This window comes from Corylus avellana, chromosome 8, assembly GCF_965113065.1.
Source record: "Corylus avellana chromosome 8, dhCorAvel1.hap1.2, whole genome shotgun sequence".
Lineage (NCBI taxonomy): Eukaryota > Viridiplantae > Streptophyta > Magnoliopsida > Fagales > Betulaceae > Corylus > Corylus avellana.
The window spans coordinates 17,140,590-17,162,548 of record NC_142497.1 but is presented as its reverse complement, the minus strand read 5'-3'; the positions used below and the strand labels follow the sequence as shown (position 1 = coordinate 17,162,548).

General features: G+C 35.6%; 1 protein-coding gene across 3 annotated transcripts; it reads left to right on the top strand.

Annotated features, from left to right (window-relative positions):
* The first annotated feature begins 6,925 nt into the window (after positions 1–6,925).
* SIZ1 (DNA-binding protein with MIZ/SP-RING zinc finger, PHD-finger and SAP domain-containing protein) lies at positions 6,926–21,700 on the top strand. 3 transcript variants are annotated; one of them, XM_059575238.2, is made up of 19 exons: positions 6,926–7,065; positions 7,209–7,346; positions 8,377–8,457; positions 9,382–9,424; positions 10,431–10,503; positions 10,780–10,945; positions 11,111–11,241; positions 14,166–14,234; positions 15,157–15,244; positions 15,355–15,430; positions 15,547–15,620; positions 15,811–15,918; positions 17,583–17,744; positions 18,653–18,757; positions 18,847–18,927; positions 19,024–20,221; positions 20,632–21,079; positions 21,165–21,223; positions 21,513–21,700. In XM_059575238.2, exons 2-17 carry the CDS (start codon positions 7,323–7,325, stop codon positions 20,805–20,807), a joined length of 2,655 nt encoding a protein of 884 aa, XP_059431221.1. In that variant the 5' UTR covers positions 6,926–7,065; positions 7,209–7,322; the 3' UTR covers positions 20,808–21,079; positions 21,165–21,223; positions 21,513–21,700. The 3 variants fall into 3 exon arrangements, with proteins under 3 accessions (XP_059431221.1, XP_059431222.1, XP_059431220.1); XM_059575239.2 differs by lacking the exon at positions 21,513–21,700 and having other exon boundaries at positions 20,668–21,079; positions 21,165–21,432; XM_059575237.2 differs by lacking the exon at positions 21,513–21,700 and having other exon boundaries at positions 21,165–21,432.
* Positions 21,701–21,959: the final 259 nt, after the last annotated feature.

Sequence of the window (21,959 nt, the reverse complement as noted above, 5' to 3'; positions counted from 1 at the left end):
CTCAACTTGTGGTTTATACATTTGAACATTTGGATTTGGAGATCCCATTGATTCATTATAATCTTGATTTAAGAGGTTGCCAAAGTATGTATTTCCTTGCTCTAGAGAATCCATTTCAAGAAAACTTAAGAAGACAAAAAAGATAATATATCAAATTGATTTATAAAAGAATCAAATAGATCGCCTTTGAATGAGCAAACAAAAGGGAAGAAAAAAGAATTTGAGTGAGTATGATTTCTTAACTACAACAAGAACCCATGGTATCTACAACAAGAATCTGAGCGAGAATGATATCTACAACAAGAATAGATATCAAATTGATTTATAAAAGAATATGAGTGAGCAAACAAAGGAATAAAACTTGGATATTTCAATATGTCATTTGTCATTTGATGTATCTTTGTTACATAGATTCCCATTTGCAATAAAATCAAATGAACAAGTAAAACACAAAAAAATACATGTTTGCACGCCCTTCACAATAGAGTAATGTTATAAGTATCTCTTATGTCCATCTTGTGTCACTACAAGATTGATGTGGCTCTTAAAATCACCATTAGACTTATGATTGATCACTATTAAATTTTGATTAAATAGTGATTTTAAAAGTCACTTCATTTGCTGAGTGACACAAGAATGACTTCTAGAATTACTCTTCACAACAAGATATATTTGTCCAGTAGTTCCCTAAACTGATTTATTTTGTGAACAATAACCTATAGACCTCTTTGCTAAAGGAACAAGATTTGGAATTAAAATTTATGAGCAACATAAATATAGGCATATTAGTGGGGGTGTTAAGCGAGCAAGCCGCTCATTCATTCGGGATCAACTCATATAAGTTCAACTCGTGCTCGACTTAATTATTAAATAAAACGTTTCGTGAACACAAATTCTGGCTTGAATATTAAACAAAACAACCTCGTATAAGCTCGTATAAGTGTGTGTGTATATATATAGTTAAATAAACTAAGTAACAAATAATTAATTATAAGGATAACTTGTAGTATATTTGATTTGTATAAAGTAACAATAATTAATTTGTTATATTTACATTGAATAGTTAAAGTGGATGGGTTGATGAAAAGAATAATTAGAATCCTTATTCTAATGATTTATATATTTTTTTAAATAAAAAATTTAATCCTATGCCACATGATGAAAACCAAGTTTAATGTGATTTTTAATATTAAATGGGGATGGTTTTTAAAAATGATGTATAATTGCTCAATTCAGTGTATTTACATTGAGAAAGAGGAAATGTGTCCCAACGTGTATAGCTGCTCATGTGATTTCTAATGTGAAAAAAATTCATTTATTCAAGAATAAAAATAAAATTACTTGATCAAGTTATACCATTTTGTGACTAATGGTGAGAATAAATAATAATAATAATAATAATAATAATAATAATAATAATAAAAACAAATGTCATGCACTAAGCAGGTCAAGATGTTAATGGTACTACATTTATTCTAAAAATAATTATTTGAACAACCATTAAGAAACCAAATGCATAACAATGAATTAAGACAACAAATAAATAAAAAGCAAACACTAAGCCGCCCCACCCTTGACAGGAAACAACGAAGAAAAAAATTCTTCTATGTTTCGAAAGATTGCAGCACAAGCTCAAATCACTACAAGAAGCTAAGGAAAAGAAAAAAATAAAAATGAGAAAAGAAAGTAAATAGTACAAGGAGAACAAAGGAAACGACACATTTGAGCTTCTCTTACATAACTCTAACCGGTAAAACCGTTTTCCCGCAAAACTAGTTGTCCCACATTGCTCAGGTAAAGCAAACACTCAACATTTATTATCCATAAAAATGATGGATATCCTTCCTTTGAGAAATAAGTGTAGGAGTGCGCCTTTGCTGTATGGTGTTAGCTACAAGCTAATATTCAACTTGGTGCAAGCTAGTTGGCTTTTTAACCATTTTAGTTTATTTAAAGTTTAAAATTTATACAAGCTTAGATTCGAGCGGAGCTGGTTTGGCTCATTTAATTTGCAAGCCAAGCTCGAGCTGCAATTTTTTAGCTCGTCTTTAAGCACGGCTCGTTTACACCCCTATCCACATGACACCATGAGTTCACTAATCCAATGTTCTGCATTGAATGAGAAAATAAAGATCAAAATAAATGGTCAAGATCATTTAATGTGCTCGCATGGAACCGGTTTCACCAACTCATGCATGTGGAGGATAAATTCAGTCTCGTATATGAATTTCAAAACTACAAACAATAAAAGAGGGTGTACGTCAAACAATCAAAACAAAAAAATGGTGTCTCAAACAATTGATAATGAATTTCAAAACTCTATAACCCAAATCAAAGAACCATTGAAGTCATAAAAACCGATTAAGAATAAGAAGAACCATAGTCTCATGAATCTCAAATACTACCTTCAATTGGCGAGTGAGGGAGAAGAATTGTGGCAACCTTTAACAATGAGCAAGTGAGAGAGAGATAGGAGGGTTTTCGAGACAAAGATGAAGAGGGACTGAGAAAGAAAGAAATGTAAAAGAGGAGAAAGAAGATTTGGATGAACGATAAGAAATAAATGATTTGGGTGAAGGAGGAGAAATAAATGTTGTTGAGAGATATGTTTCGAAGAAAGAAGAAATGGTTTGGGTGAAAAGGATGAGAATATGGAAACAATAAACAAAGAAAAAGCAACCGTTGCAATCAATATTTAATTCCTCTAGTGTGCTATAGTGAGTAGCAACAAATTGCTCTTCACCACAACAATAAATGTATTTTGGCTAATTTGTAGCTACTCTGGTCAAGGTGAAAAGGGGCAATATTAGCTAAAGTTAGTTAGTATTTCCTTTTAGCTAATACACTCGAGTTGTTCCAAGTAGATTAAAAACAAAAACATATTCTTGTTGACATAGGACGAATGCCGAACAACATAAAATAAAATAAATGCCAGTATAAAGAATAATGTTATACTTATTCCCACTTCTTTACATAATTTTTCAACATTTATAGGTGGCTTTTAAAACCACAATTGGATCAAAATCCAATGAAGATCTATCTCAAATCCAATGGTGATTTCAAAAGCCACCTATGTGTGTAGAATAAGTGTGTAAAGATGAGAGTAAGTGTAGCATTCTTCCAATAGAAAATAAGGATAGATTCCATGTTGAATATGGTCTTACTAGCCAACAATGAGATTTTTTTTTTTTTTTTTTTTTGGTAGAGTCTCACTACCAAAGAGAAGTGGAATCATACATCACAAAGAGAAGTCACATTTGAAACAAAGGTATCAAAATTATAACTTTTCATTCATCTATTTAAATAACTACACTTACATCACCATGTATAGCCAACTCATTAAATAATAGAAACATAACACAAAAAGGACTCTACTACATAGAAACAGAACAAAACATGATTACATTAAAAATTAAAAGGGAAATTACAGTTTACCCCATAAAGTTGACAGCGTTTTTCAATTCGAACATCAAAGTTTAATTTTTGCAATCCACCCCCACAAAGTTCCAGTTTTTTTTTCAATTCGACCAATATTTTTCCCAAATTCCCATATTGCCCTTGATTTTTATTTTTATTTTTTTTAATTTTTTTTTTTTTAAAAAAAAAAAACAAATTTGGGGGTGCAAAAATGACCAGATGGCCAAAGAGCCACCCCGAAATTTTTTTTAAAATTTTTTATAAAAATAAAAAAATAAAAATTATGGGCAATATGAGATGTTTTAGATACAATTGATTAAATTGCAAAAATTTGGAACTTTGGACGGGTGGATTGCAAAAATTGAAACTTTAGTGTTCGAATTGAAAATCGCTGCGAACTTTAGGGGGGTAAAAAGTAATTTTCCCAAATTAAAATGACATAACATTTCTAAAGGATTGACATTTCTTTAAGAGTTAAATACTAAACCCCCTTAGGGTTTGAACTCTTTATTTTTTGCCCCCATAGGTTTTCATTTCTATCACATGAGGTACTCATGATTTTCATAAAGACGAAAATGGTACCTCCGTTAAAATTCTGTCCAAAATTTAACGAAACGTCACGTCAACACCAATCATATTGTGCCATGTGTCATATAATTACTTTTTTGATTTTTTTTTTAAATTAAAAAATTATATTTTTTCAAAAAAAGAAAAAAAAAATTTGGGAGTGGCCGGCCAGTTTAGGGGTGGGGAACCACCTCCACGGCCGGAGATGGCAGCTAAAGAGCTTGCCTCAGCCAAACTATCACTCCGCCAAGCCCGAAGATGCACTAGCCTAGAAAGAACAGAACAAACACCCACCACACCAGCCATCAAAGCGAAGATCAACATAAAGCTTGTTGATGGGTTCCCACCCAAATTTGTAAAAACATTATCGAGAAACACTCAGAGAGATACCCAGGTAACTAAAGAGAGAGAGAGGGCATACGAGGGACCATCCGGCCAGTCCAAGAACGATAAGATACGCCAACAAGTTGGCCACCAAAAGAGGACCGATTAGGTCTCTACCACGCCTTCCAACGGCTGTTGTTATGCTCAAGCTCCACTTGTGTCGAACATATAGACGGACTGAGACTGACAGAAAGACACGGGGTTTATAGGTGGCTCCCCACCCCCAAAACGGCTATATGGGGGTGGCCGGCCGCCATCCCCAAAGTTTTTAATTTTTAATTTAAAAAAAAAATCAAAAAAGTAATTATATGACACGTGGCACAATGTTATTGGTGTTGACGTGGCGTTCCGTTAAGTTTTGGACAGAATTTTAACGGAGGTACAATTTTCGTCTTTATGAAAACCACAAGTACCTCATGTAATAGAAATGAAAATTTAGGAGGCAAAAAACAAAGAGTTCAAACCCTAAAGAGGTTTTTAATATTTAACCCTTTCTTTAATAAAGAGATTATGATGGTTAATTGCTTGGTAATGTAGTTTGACTCTGCATTACTCGCTTTTCTAGTGATAATATGTGGGTGCCATTTAGATTAACCTAATTTTTATTTCATATTTACTCACTTTTCTAATCTTACGTTGTCATGTTATTTGTTTAAAAAATTAAATATGTGCTCGTACAAGAATATTTAGATATTAACTCTATATTATTATATATAATATTAAATTTTTAATATGAAAAATGCTAGAACGCAATATATTTCTCACAATTTGCCCATATGAATCCTATGCGGCAATGAGCACACCCATTTAGATTAGTTTATTATTTATTTTTAAAAAAAATTAAAATCAAAATCAAAATAGAAAAAAACTAATAAAAAAATTTAAAAAATACAAGGGGTGGCTTGGGGGGTGGCCGGCCACCCAACTTTTAGCATAAGGGTGGCCGAACCACTCTAAGGGCCATGGGGGTGACGAAGGCCGAACCACCCCTATGCTAAAAGTGGGGTGGCCGGTCATTCCTTGTATTTTTTTAATTTTTTTATTAGGTTTTTACTATTTTGATTTTGATTTTAATTTTTTTTAAATAAATAATAAACTAATCCAAATGGGCCGTGTGCTCATTACCACATAGGATTCATATGAGCAAATTATGAGAAATATATTGCATTCTAGGATTTCCCTTTTAATATTAAGCATAGAGAGCTGCTGCTATATAGTCTTGGCAAAAATCATGGATTTGTTGCCCATCAATCAACACATGACACGTCATCAATACAAGAAAAAATGCAAAAAATTAAAGTGAAAACAAAACATCAAATCATATATGAGAGCAGCAAAAGGGGAGGAGTTGGGGTGGCCAGGGAGCAACCCCAGCCACGAGGTGGCGGCGCCAGTCACCCCCAGGCCACGGGGTGGCTAGCGCGGCCACCCCAGGCCATATGGGGTGGCTACACGCTACCCTTATAGGGGCGGAAGAGGAAGTGACGTTTTCGGGCGGCGGTGTCAGCAGAGGTGGGCGGCAGGTCAATGTGGGAGGAATAATATGGTGTTTTGTTCACATTTTGAGTTTGTGTGCTAAGTTGAGATGTCAGCTTGTGAGTGGTGAGCAAAACCCCCCCCCCCCCCCCCCCCGCTCCCTTTTTGCCTTGACCGAATTGAAGTTATTCCCTTAAGCATAGGATGGAGAATCAAGCAAGTGCCTTCCCAACTAATTTTTATATATTAAAAAAAGAAGTTGGGGGCATTTTGCTCTTGCTTCTTGTTACGTTGGCTTTGGCATTCTCCCTCTTTCCCGGTCTCATTAGAACCACTCGCTATAGTGCCATGCTTTTTCCTTCTTTTTTTAACTTGATCCTCATGTGGACTTTTTAGGCCTCTGTGATCATGCCACGTCAATACCAACATGAACCTCTTTTTTTGTTTTCAATCAACTAGTGAAGTTTTCTTTCTAACCGGTCCATATAAATTTCTTCACCTTAATTTATAAAAATTTTATGTGTCTTTTACATATGAGAATTATATATTTTTTTTAATTACAAAAACAAAAGTTAAAAAAATATTATTAAAAAAAAATATATTTTTTATATGTTATTTAAAAAACTATGTATTTCACATAAAAAAAAAAAAAAATGACACGTGTCATTTTTATAGATTAAATGAAAACAATTTTTCCTATCAAATTTGGAATGAAAACTCGGTCAGAGAAATATTAATTTGATTTGATTCCTGAGAAATACTCGTGACGTCATTCAATAGGTGTAGCATTTAGAGAAATCTGATTGGCCTGACCATTCGAGTCTCTGATATCCATCGGATTTCCATGCTGCATTTCCAGATTGCAGACGTGGCAATATCGCAGTGGCACAAAACCTTGTCACTCAGGAAAAAGATCCGCACTATAGACATTCCCACGTAGAAAGTAAGAGTATTAAATAAAAATATATAATTGCGCGCGTGTGACAGAATCTTACACGTGAGCGCACCGAAACCCAACCCGGACCTGTCCCCGTCAAAAAACCGGATTGGATAATCGTCGATAGGTCCGAACTTTGTTAATGGGGGAGGGGTTCTCTGGCTTTGGGTCTCGGTCAAAAAAGGAACGCAAACGCGGACAACAGGGACGAGAGGGAAAAGAGAGAGTCGGCGTGAGCTTCCAAACCCTATTCGTCACCATCAGCCTTCAATCCCTTCGAGCACGTAAGATTCCAATCGATTCCTCGTATTTTGGATTTAGATTTTCGGTTTCATCACCGAATTTGGAGCCTTTGTTTCTCGTTTTCTGTTTGGTAATTCCGTGGTTTAGTTCTGAAATTTGATTAATTTTTGTGCTCTTTGATTAGATCGATTGTTGTTTTCGGGAAACCATGCGCTGGTTTTGTTCCTTTGCTGGCTGATAATCCGTGGTTTTGGCTAAGGATTTGTACTGATTGGGGCTTAATTTTTTTGGTAACGAAATGGATTTGGTAGCTAGTTGCAAGGTATTTAGCCACTTTATGTATATTTCTGTTTAATTTTACACTCTATATAGTTGGAACTTTAAAAATATACTTTGTTTATTTTGTGTTAATTTGTAGTTATGATGTGCAATCATGCAGCTTATACGGATTGTCGTGTAATTATGTGGTGTGGTTTAATTTAGTATTAAGAATCTGGCCAATTGGTTAATGCGCGCGGTGTTGTTGTTATTGGTAGTGAAAGCAGCCTATGTAGAGCAGTTATGGCGTGTTCTAATTGCAGCACCAAAAATGATGTTGGGTGCTGTTGTAAAATCAAGTGGCTTCATTCCTGCTTGCTCATGACAACTTTCGTTAGTATTGTTAGTTTGTAGGAAGTCTGTGATGCTGGATACTAAAAGTGAGGAAATTCAAATACTGTAGAAATTTGAGTAAGTGAAAATTTTACTCATAGGTATGACCTTTAATCGAGCTTGTTATGCTTCTGTGGAATATAGCGGGTAGGATATGATTGCGCCTTTGGTGTAAGTCTGAGCTGTGTTTTTAATCATCCATAGAAAGAGTAACATGTTGACTTCATATGCTTGTTTCAAGCAGAGCAAGTCTCAGGATATGGTGTTGAGTGAATAAAGTGATATACATGTTTTTTTTTTGTTGTTTCTCTCTTTCTCACTGTCTTGCTGCGCTTGTAAATATGCAAATGCTAACTATGAACTTAGAACCCTTAATGAGAAATTTTAATTAGAGAATATCTATTTTCTTAATGCAAATTTATTTCTTTCAAGTCAAAGCAAATGCTTTCCGTGTTGGAAAGAAGAATATATGGTTATTGTGGTTAAGGAATTTATTATATTTCACTGCGCTTAGCTTTAAACATACACAACCTCAAATTTGGAAAGGAAAGAACATGTGCTGTTTGGTTTTTCTGTTCAAAGTTTATTATTTCTTTTGGTCACTATTACCTGTAAACCTGGGATTGATTATTTTAAGATTGGTGGTAACTATTTTTCTGTTTGGAGTGTTTTCAATAACAACTTTCTGTTTACTCTTGTAGGATAAATTATCATATTTTCGAATAAAAGAGCTCAAAGATGTGCTTACTCAATTAGGTCTTTCAAAGCAGGGGAAGAAGCAGGTGAGATGCAGATTTATTGCTTTTGTTGCTACTGGCAACATGTTACTTGGTGCAATCATGGTTGTCTTGTGTGAAAAATGAAGCTGCCCCAGCGTTGGGCCTCATCTAACCTTGCTTGCACTCTCAGTGGCTTATACTTGTTATATGAAGTGCTTTTTTGAGGATTTCATTGTTCCTTTTGTTTTCTCCTTTCTTTTTGTTTATAAATTTTGTCATAATTTAGAAAGGTTTTACTCCTATCTTCATTACTCTTTTATTTATTTATTTATTTATTTATTTTATGTCGGGAAACCTCTCCAAGGCAAGGCCCTTTGGACTCACTCCTGCAGAGTTAACCCCGGTCCCGTGCACTGCACTTTTGGAAGTTTTCTTACACGGAACTGGTTAAGTCCCTGGCTTTTCACCAGGGGGTGTGGCCCTAAGAAATTGTTTGCACCCATGAGGTGTTGAACCTTGGACCTTGAAGGGAGCAATACCTCAAGACCAAGGCCTTCACCACTTGGGCCAACCCCTTTGGGTTGCTCCTATCTTCATTACTAGCTGTCTATGATTTTTAATAGCACTTTTTGCACCTATATTATGCATTTTTTTTAATTACTTGAAAAATAATGCTTGTGTTCAAAATGTCTGCCTCTTTTCTCTTTGCTTCCCATACTGTTTTTGCACAGTCAGTATGAGCTTGGATTGATTAATTTTGTCAGTACTGTAGAACTCTCTGCCAATTTGTATTCAATTTGGTATGAATTGGCTGGCTTTCTGCTGGGATGATATAATCGGCTAAAACTCGGCCCAAATTTGGCCTATTCATTGCTTATCGATTTACGAGCACATGTATTATAGTGATTTCTTCAAAATTCATTTCTTCTAGATTTCTGAATTGGATGAAATAAAGAATTTGATTTGCCCATAATTTGTTGCATGTAGGATCTTTATGAGCGGATATTAGCCATTCTCTCTGATGAACAAGGTAAAAGTCTTCTTCCATTGTTTTCCTCATGAATTTGAAATTGTTTCCACTATACTCATTTGATGGTTATGTGCTTTCTTTCTCAAGTTTTTTATTAGTCTTTCTAATGTTACTGCAGATGTTGTGGAAAAATGTTACACAATAGCAATCGTAAAGCCCAGTGAAGGGAATGCATTTCTAAGATTGCATGTTCTCTTCCTACTTGTCCCCTCCCCCCCCCCCCCCCCCCCCGGCCTCCCTCCCTCCCTTTCTCCCTACCCTTTTTCTTTGGGGTAGGTTGTGGCATTCTAGTTGGCTCTTATTTGCCCTATGCTTCCATTTAGATTGTTTTCACCATCTTAGAAACTTGTAAGACATGATTCTGGTGTCATAGAATCTCAATATATTGAATTCAAATCTTATTTGCAAGATAGTGTAATTGAGGCATTGCAATTTTTCAGAAGATCCTAAGTGCTTACTTTTATTTTGTCAAATTTTTTGTTTTTTGACTAGAGAGGTTGTTATCTCTGTTCATTCTTTGAACAAACTTATTTATTGCCATTGCTGGCGTAGACGCAAGATGCGTTTTCATGACCCCCTTTTTCCGTTCCTTTCTGGATCTTAATGAGACTTAATGATCAGTTCTTTGTGCTCGTGCACCTAAATTTGCTTCTCACCTGTTTCTTGCTTCTTTGGTTCCAGTGTTATAAATTAGTTCTGATGTGCCATTTTTCCTTCTTGGTGGTGGGAGTTGAATGCCTGCGTGTTTCTATTTGTAATGTTTAGGAATACCTTTGAATATGTTGTATTGTGGGTTTTGGTTTTGAGGGCTTGTCGGGTGTGTGGTTTTGTGGGTGGTCTTGCTGTATCGATTGGGTTTCTTGCTCGTTTGGAGCCTCGTGTATACTGCTCGTATACTTAGGGGCGCCTTACCCTTTTTGTACTTGGGTTCCATAATTTCTAAATGTGAATTGATTTTGATAGCTTTGGTAAGAATTGTAAGTGTTAATGTTATTTTTTTTATCAGTTTCCAAAATGTGGCCGAAGAAGAATGCTGTTGGAAAGGAACAAGTGGCAAAACTAGTAGATGACACGTATAGGTTTGTGTTTTGTATATTATATCTTTCTTTCATGATTTGATTGGTGTATTACTGATGGTGTGCTCTTCATTTTGGTTTACCTTGTTTTTTAAGTTCTGTAAACTTTTATGGTGCGACATTCTCACAGTTTTCCTACTTATTTGATTTGTATTATTTATACGGTCAACTTTACTGTAGTTTGTGCTTCATAATGTCTTCTGTCTGCTCAAATGGCATGCTTTAACTGTTTTTTTCCACTTTCTAATCTTTGACATGCATGTATCTTTTGTTTCCCAGAAAAATGCAGGTCTCTGGGGCTCCTGATTTAGCATCAAAGGGACAGGGTGTCTCCGATAGTAGTAATGTGAAAGTCAAAGGGGAAGTTGACGAACAACATTTTCAATCAGATACAAAGGTTCGCTGTCTTTGTGGGAGTTCTTTGGAGTCGGAGTCAATGCTTCAGGTAAACTTATTAATTGATGCCTTTTCTTCTCTCTGGATGCTTGTTTAAGTTCTATGGATGTGCATTCTCATTCACAGTGATTTATTGGTCCCAATTCCTCCTAAGATCTTAAATTAATTGGCAATGCTTTTTGCTATCTCTCTTTTTTACTTTTCTAATTGGCAGTGTGAGGATCCAAGATGCCATGTGTGGCAACATATTGGTTGTGTTATACTTCCAGAGAAACCTATGGAAGGCAATCCCCCAGTTCCTGATTTGTTCTATTGTGAACTCTGTCGACTCAATCGTGCTGACCCGTATGTATCTCATGTTTTTTGCTGGGCATGGTTGGCATGTTACCTCATACCTATCAAGGGGGCTAAGTACTCATGTTTATTATTGTTTTTGGGAATTCATGTACTTATATATGTGCATGCTTGAGTTCATCTGTTCCTATAAATATTTATAATTTCTCATCTGTATTGGTTGTATACTTATGAGATGTAGTTTAAATTGTTTTGCATCACTTATATACAATAATGCTGTGATATATGTGTAGCTTATAGATTGAGTATAAAGGATCATCTCATTTGACTGTAGAACTTTTTATATGCTTCTCATTGTTCAATCAACTTGTCAAGTCATTTTTAAAATCAGAGTGTAGGGTGTTTTTTTTTTTGGTTTGAACAAAAACAACTTTCTCGCGTGGTCATAAAAACTGGATGGGACATCAAACAATGGGGATTTTCCGATGCAATAACTCTCTTTGTATCTTGGTTGAAATAGGTTTATTACAAAGAGGTCACAAATCTTTGGAACAGATGTTACAATTACCTAGCGTTTAGTTCGCGGAATCTAACATGCCCCATCCACATTCCCAGGATGCATGGGAGTCGGGATATGAATGTGACAAAATGCACGATTGGGAATGATCAAGAATGTGACGGGATTTTCGGGAATATGAGATTCCAATGTTTGATTTACTCCTAAGCATCCTATAAGAAATGTTTATTCTTTCCAAAATATCTTTACGTTTCTCTCTTTAAGTGGATAAGGGTGTTTGATACAAAATTAAATAGAAGTTCAACAAAAAATGACGGAAGAAAAATTATATATAAATCGTGGTTTTTCTTTTATTTCTCAATATATAAACTGTTTATACTATTTGATTTATTTTCTTTATTTTTCATCTATAACCAAATAAAACCTGGCCATTTTCATTTTTTTTGTGAAATAAAATAGTTGCTCACTTTTGTATGCAGATTTATACGTTCATTTCCCCTTTTTTTGGAATAAAATTGTTTCTCACTTTTGTGTACAAATTTTACAAATGGTCACAATCAAACCCAAAAAGTAGCATTAAAAACAAATAACCACAACAAAATTACTACTTAGTCTAACTTTTTTTTGTATAACCATAACAATATCCAATAATGAAAAGAAAAAAAAGAAAACCAAAGGGTAGCATCAAAAAGTTTTTTGTTTTTCTTGCCTACATTTTCTTATCAAAAAAAGTTTTTTGTTTTTTGGTAAGGATTGGGGATTGTGTTGTAGCCTGCTCACTAGAGGCAGTTTAATGCCTTATTAATAGAAATGTATGAGCAAGGGAATATTGGCATTTTTGTCATTTAAAAGAAAGAAAACATTTCCAAAGCCAAGGGAATTTAGGGATTCCCACCTCTCTAGAAGAGAGTCCACATTCCTAGCAAAAGACAGTTGGGAGGGAATCCACATTCTCTTGGGTATTTGGATTTCCTCTACTTAAGTGCAACCAAATGTGGTAATCATTTAGGATTTATATCATCCAAACACCCATTAATGCCTAATAATTAGGCTATCATAGTGGATACAGGGCTGAGAGTTGGCAATGTCGGTTTCGGTAGAAAAATTGTGTTTTCGCATTTCGCATTGACAATGTCAGTAAAGTCAAAAATTTCACCGACTTATTTCGCCAACTTTTTGTTCTGTCACCGAATGGTGGTCGGTAATATCGGTTGGTAATGGTGGTCGGTAATGTCGGTAAGTGAAAAAATGGAAAATTGGTCGGCAAAGTCGGTTCGGTTAGAAAAACCTCTTCTGCCTACCGCACCGAAAAATTTGGAATAGAAATCATGCTGCCTTCCGTCCATCATCTAGGCGGTCACGGTCGGCTACGATCGAAACTCGGTTGAAAATCGGTCGGTTGGCGGCGAGTCAATGAATTTGCTCAGCCCTAAGTGGACATTGCCAAAAATATTGGTGTGCAATATATATATTGCAGAAGTTCTTTTTTGTCAGTTAGTTAAAGTTTATGTGATGGCTTTAAGGCTGTCATGCATGTAGAACAACCTGTTGGGCTTCAAAACTAGAGGCTGTAGAAAGGGCAAAATGACTGATGATTTAGTGGATGACATCACTCTTGGTGGCAAATTCTGATTCACAGTTCGCTGAAAATGATATGTGGAGGCTTAGTTCAAAGCTTTGTTGAAATGAAAAAAATGTTTGTATGATCTGTTGTCATTACCATTGTCTCCTTTTCTCTTGCCGCCTTTGCTTAAATAGTAAATTGAAGATGCATGGATGTGTGCTTCTCTCAACTCACGTTGGCTACATGCTCAAAATAGTAAAATTGTTTGATTTATACATGCCTTAGGCATGAAAATGATGTTTGATCTGATGTCTGTCATGTGTGTGATTCACTACAAGATATTAGGAAACAATGGTTGGGAGCAGGAAACTCAGTACTTACCATGTATTGACTTACAATTGGAACTTTTTTTACTATTTAACTTAAGATACTGTTAAGGTTGGTATGTGATATGGATGAAGGAGAGGTAGTGATATTCAAGATAATGATGTGGTTTGTTATTTATTGAATGGAACGGATAAGGTATTGGTTTTGGAATTGGTGATGTGGAAGCGGAACTGTTTGCAATACTAGGCTTGAGGCATTTGTTTAAGACGTCTGTTTTAGTTCTGACAATTTTCAATCTTGCTTGTACTTTGCTTGTCCTAAACTGCAGCATGATATATCATAGTGAATAGTATCTGCAGCCTTAGGACGTTTTTTGTCATTCTATAGTTTTTATCTGGTTTTAGTATTTGCTTTTTGTCAAAATTCATTTCATTAAATGCCCATCCCTCATTGTGCAATAAGTTGTTATGGTGTGCATAATCTATTTTTTTTTCTTCTCCTTATGGTATATATCTTGCATTTTATGAACTTCTTGGGACTATTTCTGATGTGTTTATTTGTGTACAGCTTTTATGTTACAATGGCAAGTCCTTTACATCCTGTGAAGTTGACTACTACAAATATCCCAGCTGATGGGTAAGTGGGTCAGGCTGTTTTTCCTCTACTTCTGAATATGAAACTCATCTTTTGTCCATCCTCTTGAAGCTATGTAGTTATTGGTGGTTTGTAAGTGGAGAAAGCTGGAAATAAACATTTGATTTAATTGTTGAAAAGAAAAAGGATTGCGTTGTGTACAGTTGTTTTGCTGGACTAAACATTTGGTTTAGTTTAGAAACTTTGTTCTGCTAAATATTTTTGGTTTTTGCCGAGGCACAATATTCGTTTTGGAATAATCATCAATCATTTAAGTTCTGCCTGTTAAATATTTATATTTATTAATGCCTGAATAATTTTACTAATTGAGCTGAGCGAACTATGAGGTCTAATATCAACTGTGGTCTGTTTTTGAATTTAAGAATTGATGATTTATATATGTTGCTAGATTTGTAAGACAAATGAAAGATGCGATTAATTCTGGCTTCATGACTTCCCACAGATGGTCAGGTCATAATATGGGCATGGTTTCTTGTCTTCCCAAGAGTTTAAAGCTATCTTTACTTGTTATCATCACTTCCTTGTTACCACTGTATATTTAGCTGCCAATAGGTTGATAAATGAATGGTATTTGTGGGACAAACAGTTGTAAGCAGTATGGTGTTTTCAATCTTTAAATTTTGTTTTGTGATGTGGGTCTTTGGAAGATCCTGTCTTTTCTTGTTGTATTTGCGCCACTTGGTAGTGTTATTTGGATAGGTTTGGGCGGACAAATTGGTTTTGGGTAATGAAGTGGATATGTACTCAACCAATTAACAAATTATTTCATAATCCATGCATACTCACTCTTACATAGAAAAGCACACTTTTTATACATATTCACGTATTAATCTAACTACAACTAGATTTTGAAAATATATATGGGGTTTGTACTTTTTTTCTTGATCCTCTGTAAATTGTCCAGGACAAATCCTGTGCAAAGTCTGGAGAAAACATTTCAACTCACGAGGGTGGATAAGGACTTATTGTCAAAACAAGAATATGATGTTCAGGTTGGTTAGTCTATAAAATTACTGTTTTATGTATAAAATGACGTATGATGAACCTACGACCTGTTCAGTTATAGATGTGTTGATTTGTGTATAACGACATTGTCATTTAGGCTTGGTGTATGCTTCTGAACGACAAGGTTCCATTTAGGATGCAGTGGCCTCAATATGCAGATCTTCAGGTCAATGGTATGGTGATTAAGGCAAAACTTCTGCACTGGTGTTTGACGACTGATCGTGGCTTTAGGTTGTGTTTAAAACCAGACTTTTGCTTATGTCTTGTATATTTTCTTAATCACTTACAGGTATGGCTGTTCGTCCTGTCAATAGACCTGGCTCACAGCTGCTTGGAGTTAATGGGCGTGATGATGGTCCAATTGTGAGTTTCTGCCTCTACTTAGACTTTTTCTTGTAGTTGTCTACATCTTAGTATTTTTTTTGGTGAGATTGCTGTGTGTAATCCTGTGTTTGTGAATCAGCTCTGCACATAGCTGAATTATCAGATTGCTATTTATTATCGTGGGTTTTTCCTTTTTCATTGTCTAATACCGGTTTACTCTTTTTGTCAGATCACACCATTCACAAAAGATGGAGTTAATAAGATTTACTTAACAGGATGTGATGCTCGCATTTTCTGTTTAGGTGTTCGAATTGTAAAGCGGCGAAGTGTTCAACAGGTAGCTTTGTTTTTTGCTTGAAGATGTTTGGACTTATAAAATTTTCCAGTCTATAAAACTTTGAGTTTCTTTGGTCATGCCTTTTGGTAATGGAAAGTGAAATTACTATGCAGTCCTGTAAGATGCTGTTCTCATGGAATTTCGAAGGTGGATTTTGTTATTGGAATGATGTGCTATATAGAGTTCATGGTCATTTGTCTTGAAATGAGACTAAGATTTGCACTTTGATTTAGGAATTGCATGTATGATGCATTATTATTTTTTTTGGGAGGGGGGGGAGGGGGGGTTGTCTTGCATTTCTTTTTTGATAAGTAATTCAATCTCATTAGAAAAGCGCAGAGGGCCGCAACCAAAATACATGGGAAGTATAGAAGAAAAACCCTGTTAAGGAGAAAAAGAACAGTCCAAAAAACCAGAAAAACTAGAAAAGGCAAACTATTATGCGCTGCTGTCCATGTGTAAAGAGAATTGAACATAATCTTTTTCAGCTCTACTACCGAAGTGTCTCGATCTTGAAAGCTCCTAGCATTCCGCTCTATCCAAATATACTACATTAAATTTGTAGTCGGGTCATTGCATTTTTATTTAATAATCAGATCAGTGAAATTTGGGTTTGCTAGCTTTCTTCCCTCTTACTTCACTAAAAATGGACTGATTTAATCTGGCATCTCAATTGTTGCAAGCATCTGATCATACCGGAACCAATTGATAAATCAAAGCAACAAAACTAGTTAAAATGAAAGCCAGAAAAATCATGATGTTTGTTTTCTGATTCTTGTTGCTAATACCTGTTTGCAGACAGTTATGCTTTTGGCATTTACTCCACTTTGAATGAGATAAAGCATATTCAGGCTGTAGCCTTAGATTGATAATTGTTTCTTATCTTGTATTCAAGGTTTGCTGGCGCTTTGGAACTAGTGCTGGCTCTATTTGATTGTGATAAGTTTTTCTATGTCCTCATTGGGTTCACATCGTCATGCTGGCTGTGTAACTCATATGGATGCATTTTTACAGTAGCCTTATCAAACACTTTCAAATGTGGCAATCATTCTGCCCGTGCTTGGAAGTATCTGCTATTGTATACTAATTAAGATATCTGGTTTTTTGTTTGTTTATTCTAAAAGAAGGTGTTGTTATTTATTGTCTTATTCATTCTCTTCCTGTGGCTTGTTTATGTGTAGGTGAAGACATATACATTGGTAATCATATAAGCATCATATAGTAATTCCATAGAATAAGGGATTGAGGATAAATTGTGTTGGACACCGAGTCCATGCCAACGCTGAATATGATAATTTTACATTTGTCCACACATCGTGGTATCTACTTTTGATAATTGCTTGAGGACAAGAGAGAGAATAACACATTTTAGTTTTGGGATATACTTTGGATGGTTTTATTTGTTTTAAAATTCTGACTTCATTATTTGCATCACAGAATATGTGACTGATGGGGGCACCCATAGTTTTGCATTAAATAATTTTTTTTTTTTTTTGAATTTGTTGTGTCTGGTGTGAATATTTTATCTGTAAGTTTCAAATTCTTTTGCTACATGCTTTGAGTCATTGCTAAAAAAAAAATTGAGTCAACCTTGTTACTGGGAATTTACTCATAAATTTCTTTGTTAGCATCTGAGTTTATGTTATTTTCCCTTTGTTGTCTAGATTCTTAACTTGATTCCCAAAGAGAGTGATGGTGAGCCTTTTGAAGAGGCACTTGCTCGTGTTTGTCGATGTATCGGTGGTGGAACAGCTACAGATAATGCTGACAGTGATAGTGATTTGGAAGTTGTTGCAGATTTTTTTGGCGTCAATCTACGTTGTCCGGTAAGCCACATTTTAGAATTTGTGAAATGAGTACATTTTTTTTTGAGGCATGTAGCTATGCATAAAAAATAAAATACATTAGATAAAGCAGTACAGTTTTTTTCTTCTTCGATTTTAACAATAGTGTCACATTTAGTATGCTACTAGTTCTAAAGTTGCACTTTGTCGTCTTCTGTTTTGTGATTAGCTTGACAATCAAAACATCAATTTTTTTTCTTACCACAATTAATGCGTGCAAAGTAGTTTGAAATGTTTCTGTAAAGTTTTCTGGAAGAAGCAGCCCAACTGGTTGGAGAAATTAATGGATTGTAATAATTATATTCATTCTTTTATCTTCAGAACTGTATAAGCTGATACCATGTGATTTTTTTTTTTTTTTTTCATAACTACTAAAAAGGTTTAGTAGGATATCCTGTGGCAAAATGTAGAATGATTAAAAATAACTTCTAACTTATTTTTTTCTGTATATACTGTTAATTATAACTTTTTGCTGCATGCTTAATACAATGGTAGTCGTACAAGAGAAGAAAAGTAGTAGTGCCACGTGGAATATGAGTTACTCCACTAGTCCCTTTCTCCGCCTTTTTGCCTTTAATTCCATGTGGTACAAAAAAACATGAAGTGGAATATGTTGGTTGTTGGCTGTAGTTATTGGGATCATATATCTGCTATGACCATTTGGTTTTGTAGCACATGAATATACTTGAAGATGTTCTGATTCAAAACACTAAATATAATAAGAATTATATCTATTGTGAATTGGGTTGGAGTGTTTTCTTTAGTAAAGTGAACCACAAATGAATGGCAGAGGCTTTCTTAAGTAATGCTGTCAATGCTTGATTCTAAGGTTTCAGCAAATTGTATTTGGATTTAATATGATTGTATTTACTTGTTCGTGTAATTTATAGATGAGTGGTTCAAGAATGAAGGTGTCTGGAAGATTCAAACCTTGTGCTCACATGGGTTGTTTTGATCTTGAGGTTTTTGTGGAAATAAATCAACGTTCTAGAAAGGCAAGCTTCAAGATGTAATGCTAAGTTTGTTCATTTTGTCCTTTTATAGTGACTTGCGTGTTTAATCGAGCTTTGGATTTTGGCTGCAGTGGCAATGCCCCATTTGTCTCAAGAACTATGCATTGGAGAATATCATTATTGACCCTTACTTCAATCGTATTACGACTATGGTAATACCTTTTCTGTGCTATTTGGACCTTGGGTTGTCATAGAAGTGTTGAAGAGATGCATTAACAAACATGGTTTATTTTATTATTGTGGTGCAGTTAAGGCATTGTGGAGAAGATGTAACAGAGATTGAGGTGAAGCCTGATGGATCTTGGCGTGTAAAGACTAAAAATGAAAGTGAACGGAGGGATCTGGGGGATCTTGCATATTGGCATTTTCCTGATAGTACTATTTGTGTCCCCGATACAGAAGTTAAACCAAAAGTGGAAGTGTTAAAGGAGATCAAACAGGAAGGTTTTTCAGAAGGTCATACTGGTTTGAAACTCGGAATAAGGAAGAATCGTAATGGCTTCTGGGAAGTCAGTAGACCTGAAGATCTTAACACCTCTTCTGATAATAGATTACAAGAGAAGTTCGGAAACCATGAACAGAAAGTTATCCCAATGAGCAGCAGTGCCACCGGAAGTGGTAGGGATGGTGAAGATCAAAGTGTAAATCAGGATGGAGGAGGAAATTTTGACTTTTCTACCACCAATGGGATTGAGATGGATTCTATATCTCTGAATGTTGATTCAGCATATGGATTTGGTGGACGAAATTCCTCTGCTCCAGCAGGAAATGCTGAAGTTATTGTTCTTAGTGACTCGGAAGGAGAGGATGACATGGTAATATCGTCTGGAACTGTCGGGGTAACCTTTTCTGTTCCCCCTCATGGCATCGCTGAAACATATCCAGAAGACCCCACTCTTGGAAATGGTGGGACTTCATGCTTGGGTCTTTTTAATGACAATGAGGATGAATTTGGGATCCCCCTCTGGCCTCCACCTCCTGGAACTCAAGCAGGACCAGGTTTTCAACTGTTCAGCTCTGAGGCAGATGTGCCTGATGGCCTAGTTGATTTGCAGCATGGTTCTATGAATTGTTCCACCTCAATGAATGGTTATCCATTGGCTCCAGAGAATACCATGGGGTCTGCTACCTTAGTCCCAGATCCTTCTGTTGGTCGCCCTGATGCCGATTTTCTTGATGGTTTGGTTGATAATCCCTTGGCATTTGCTGGGGACGATCCCTCGCTTCAAATATTTCTTCCCACAAGGCCTTCAGATGCATCAGTACAGAATGATATGAGAGATCAGGCTGATGTGTCAAATGGTGTTCGTACTGAGGATTGGATCTCTCTTAGGCTTGGGGGTTGTGCCAGTGGCAATAATGGTGAGACGACGCCTCCAAATGGATTGAATTCAAGACAGCAAATACCATCCAGAGATGATGGCTTGAATTCTTTGGCTGACACTGGTTTGTTCCCACTTGACTTTGAATTGCTATAGCTTTTGTTCTAATTTATGAGATCCCGTCCTGATAGGCAGTTTGGAGTATGCTTCATGCTTGATCCTTCACGCAAGCGTGCATGGTTTCTTGTTGTGTATCTAACTGGTGTCTCTGGTCGAATGATTATTCCAGTAGTTTTGGAAATTTTTCTCAGGATTTGAAGCCAGGTTCTGAAATCTGGATACAACATGGGTGTTTATTTATTTATTTATTATTATTATTGTTATTATTTTGTTTGCGTGAGTGTGGTGCCATCGGCCCATCGTTTAGCCTTGACATCCCAGGAAACTCCTGCTGTGAAGCTTAAATGCGCTGCATCAGCGTGTGAATGCACTGTGTCGGGACTTCAATTTTCCAATTTATTTTTTCTTTTTCAGATTTGCTGGCTGATGGTTCTGTTCTCCGTAATGCAGCTTCTTTGCTTCTTGGTATGAACGACGATAGATCTGACAAATCAAGTAGACAAAGATCAGATAGCCCTTTCTCTTTTCCTCGCCAGAAACGTTCTGTGAGGCCGCGATTGTATCTTTCTATCGAGTCAGACTCAGAATAGGGAAACAGGACCTATATTTTGTCCATCTTTGAACTTTTTTTTTTTTTTTTTCTGGTGATAGAAAACATATGATTTTGTCGCTTAAGCCCATGTTCCAGTATTAGTAGCCAAAGAAAGCCGACAAACATTTGTTAGAGCATGGAGTTGAAGTTTTAGATGTGGTGCAAGGCATCCACAGTGGAACAAACAACACAAAGAAAACTGTTATATTGCCTTGTGAAAAAAAAAAACTGTGCTGGCACCTGCAGAACTTTTTCTTTCTTTAACAATTGGTAAGTTGCCGTCTTGTATATCATGCCCATTTATCTGTCTCTGTTTGTACATAAACTGCGATTCTAATGGATGTTGCTTTATCAGGTTTACTTCATGCTTCTCTGTTCAATTCTCTCCATGGAGACTCTGCAGGTCCAGTGCTGGTAATTTGTACAGCCGATAGTCTTTTTATTTTGGATAGTTGGAATTAGATCCAATCGGTTCAAAACCTTTGGATGTAGAAAGGGTATCTCCTCCCTTAGAAACACACATATCTGCCTTTTTGTCTCCTGTTTTATATTGAGAGCAAATAGCCTGTAAATGTTCATTTGGTTTCACTTATTTATAGAGAAATTAATAATTTTGAAATTCATCTTTTTACTTGCTATTTCCAACTTTTGTTGTCTTTTACAAGTAGGTTTAGTTTGCTTGATTACAACTCCGTTTTGACAGGCAGAGCACTTGGTGGGGTTACCGGGGCATCCTCTATATCAAGAATTCAAAATTTACAAAATATGTAAGAAAAACGAAAAAGACTGGTCCTGAAATAAGTGGAAATGGTGCATGATGGGTGAGACGTAACAAGCTACATAAACATTTTGGAGGATATTTTATTGTAATCAATTTATTTATTTTTTTTATTGAAAAATAACTATGGAAGATACTTAAAAATAGTTAAATGCAAATCTAAAAGTGGCAAACACAACACGACAACAATAAAACCATACTCAAATCTCACCAAAAACAAAAACAAAAATAATAATTCCCACACTTAATAACACAACCAACACATTTAAACCATGCATTCAAAACTCGTGAAAAAATACCACGCTCCATCAAACTTCACAACAAAACATCATCAAAACTCAATCCAACAAAGTCTCAACACTTTCAACACAA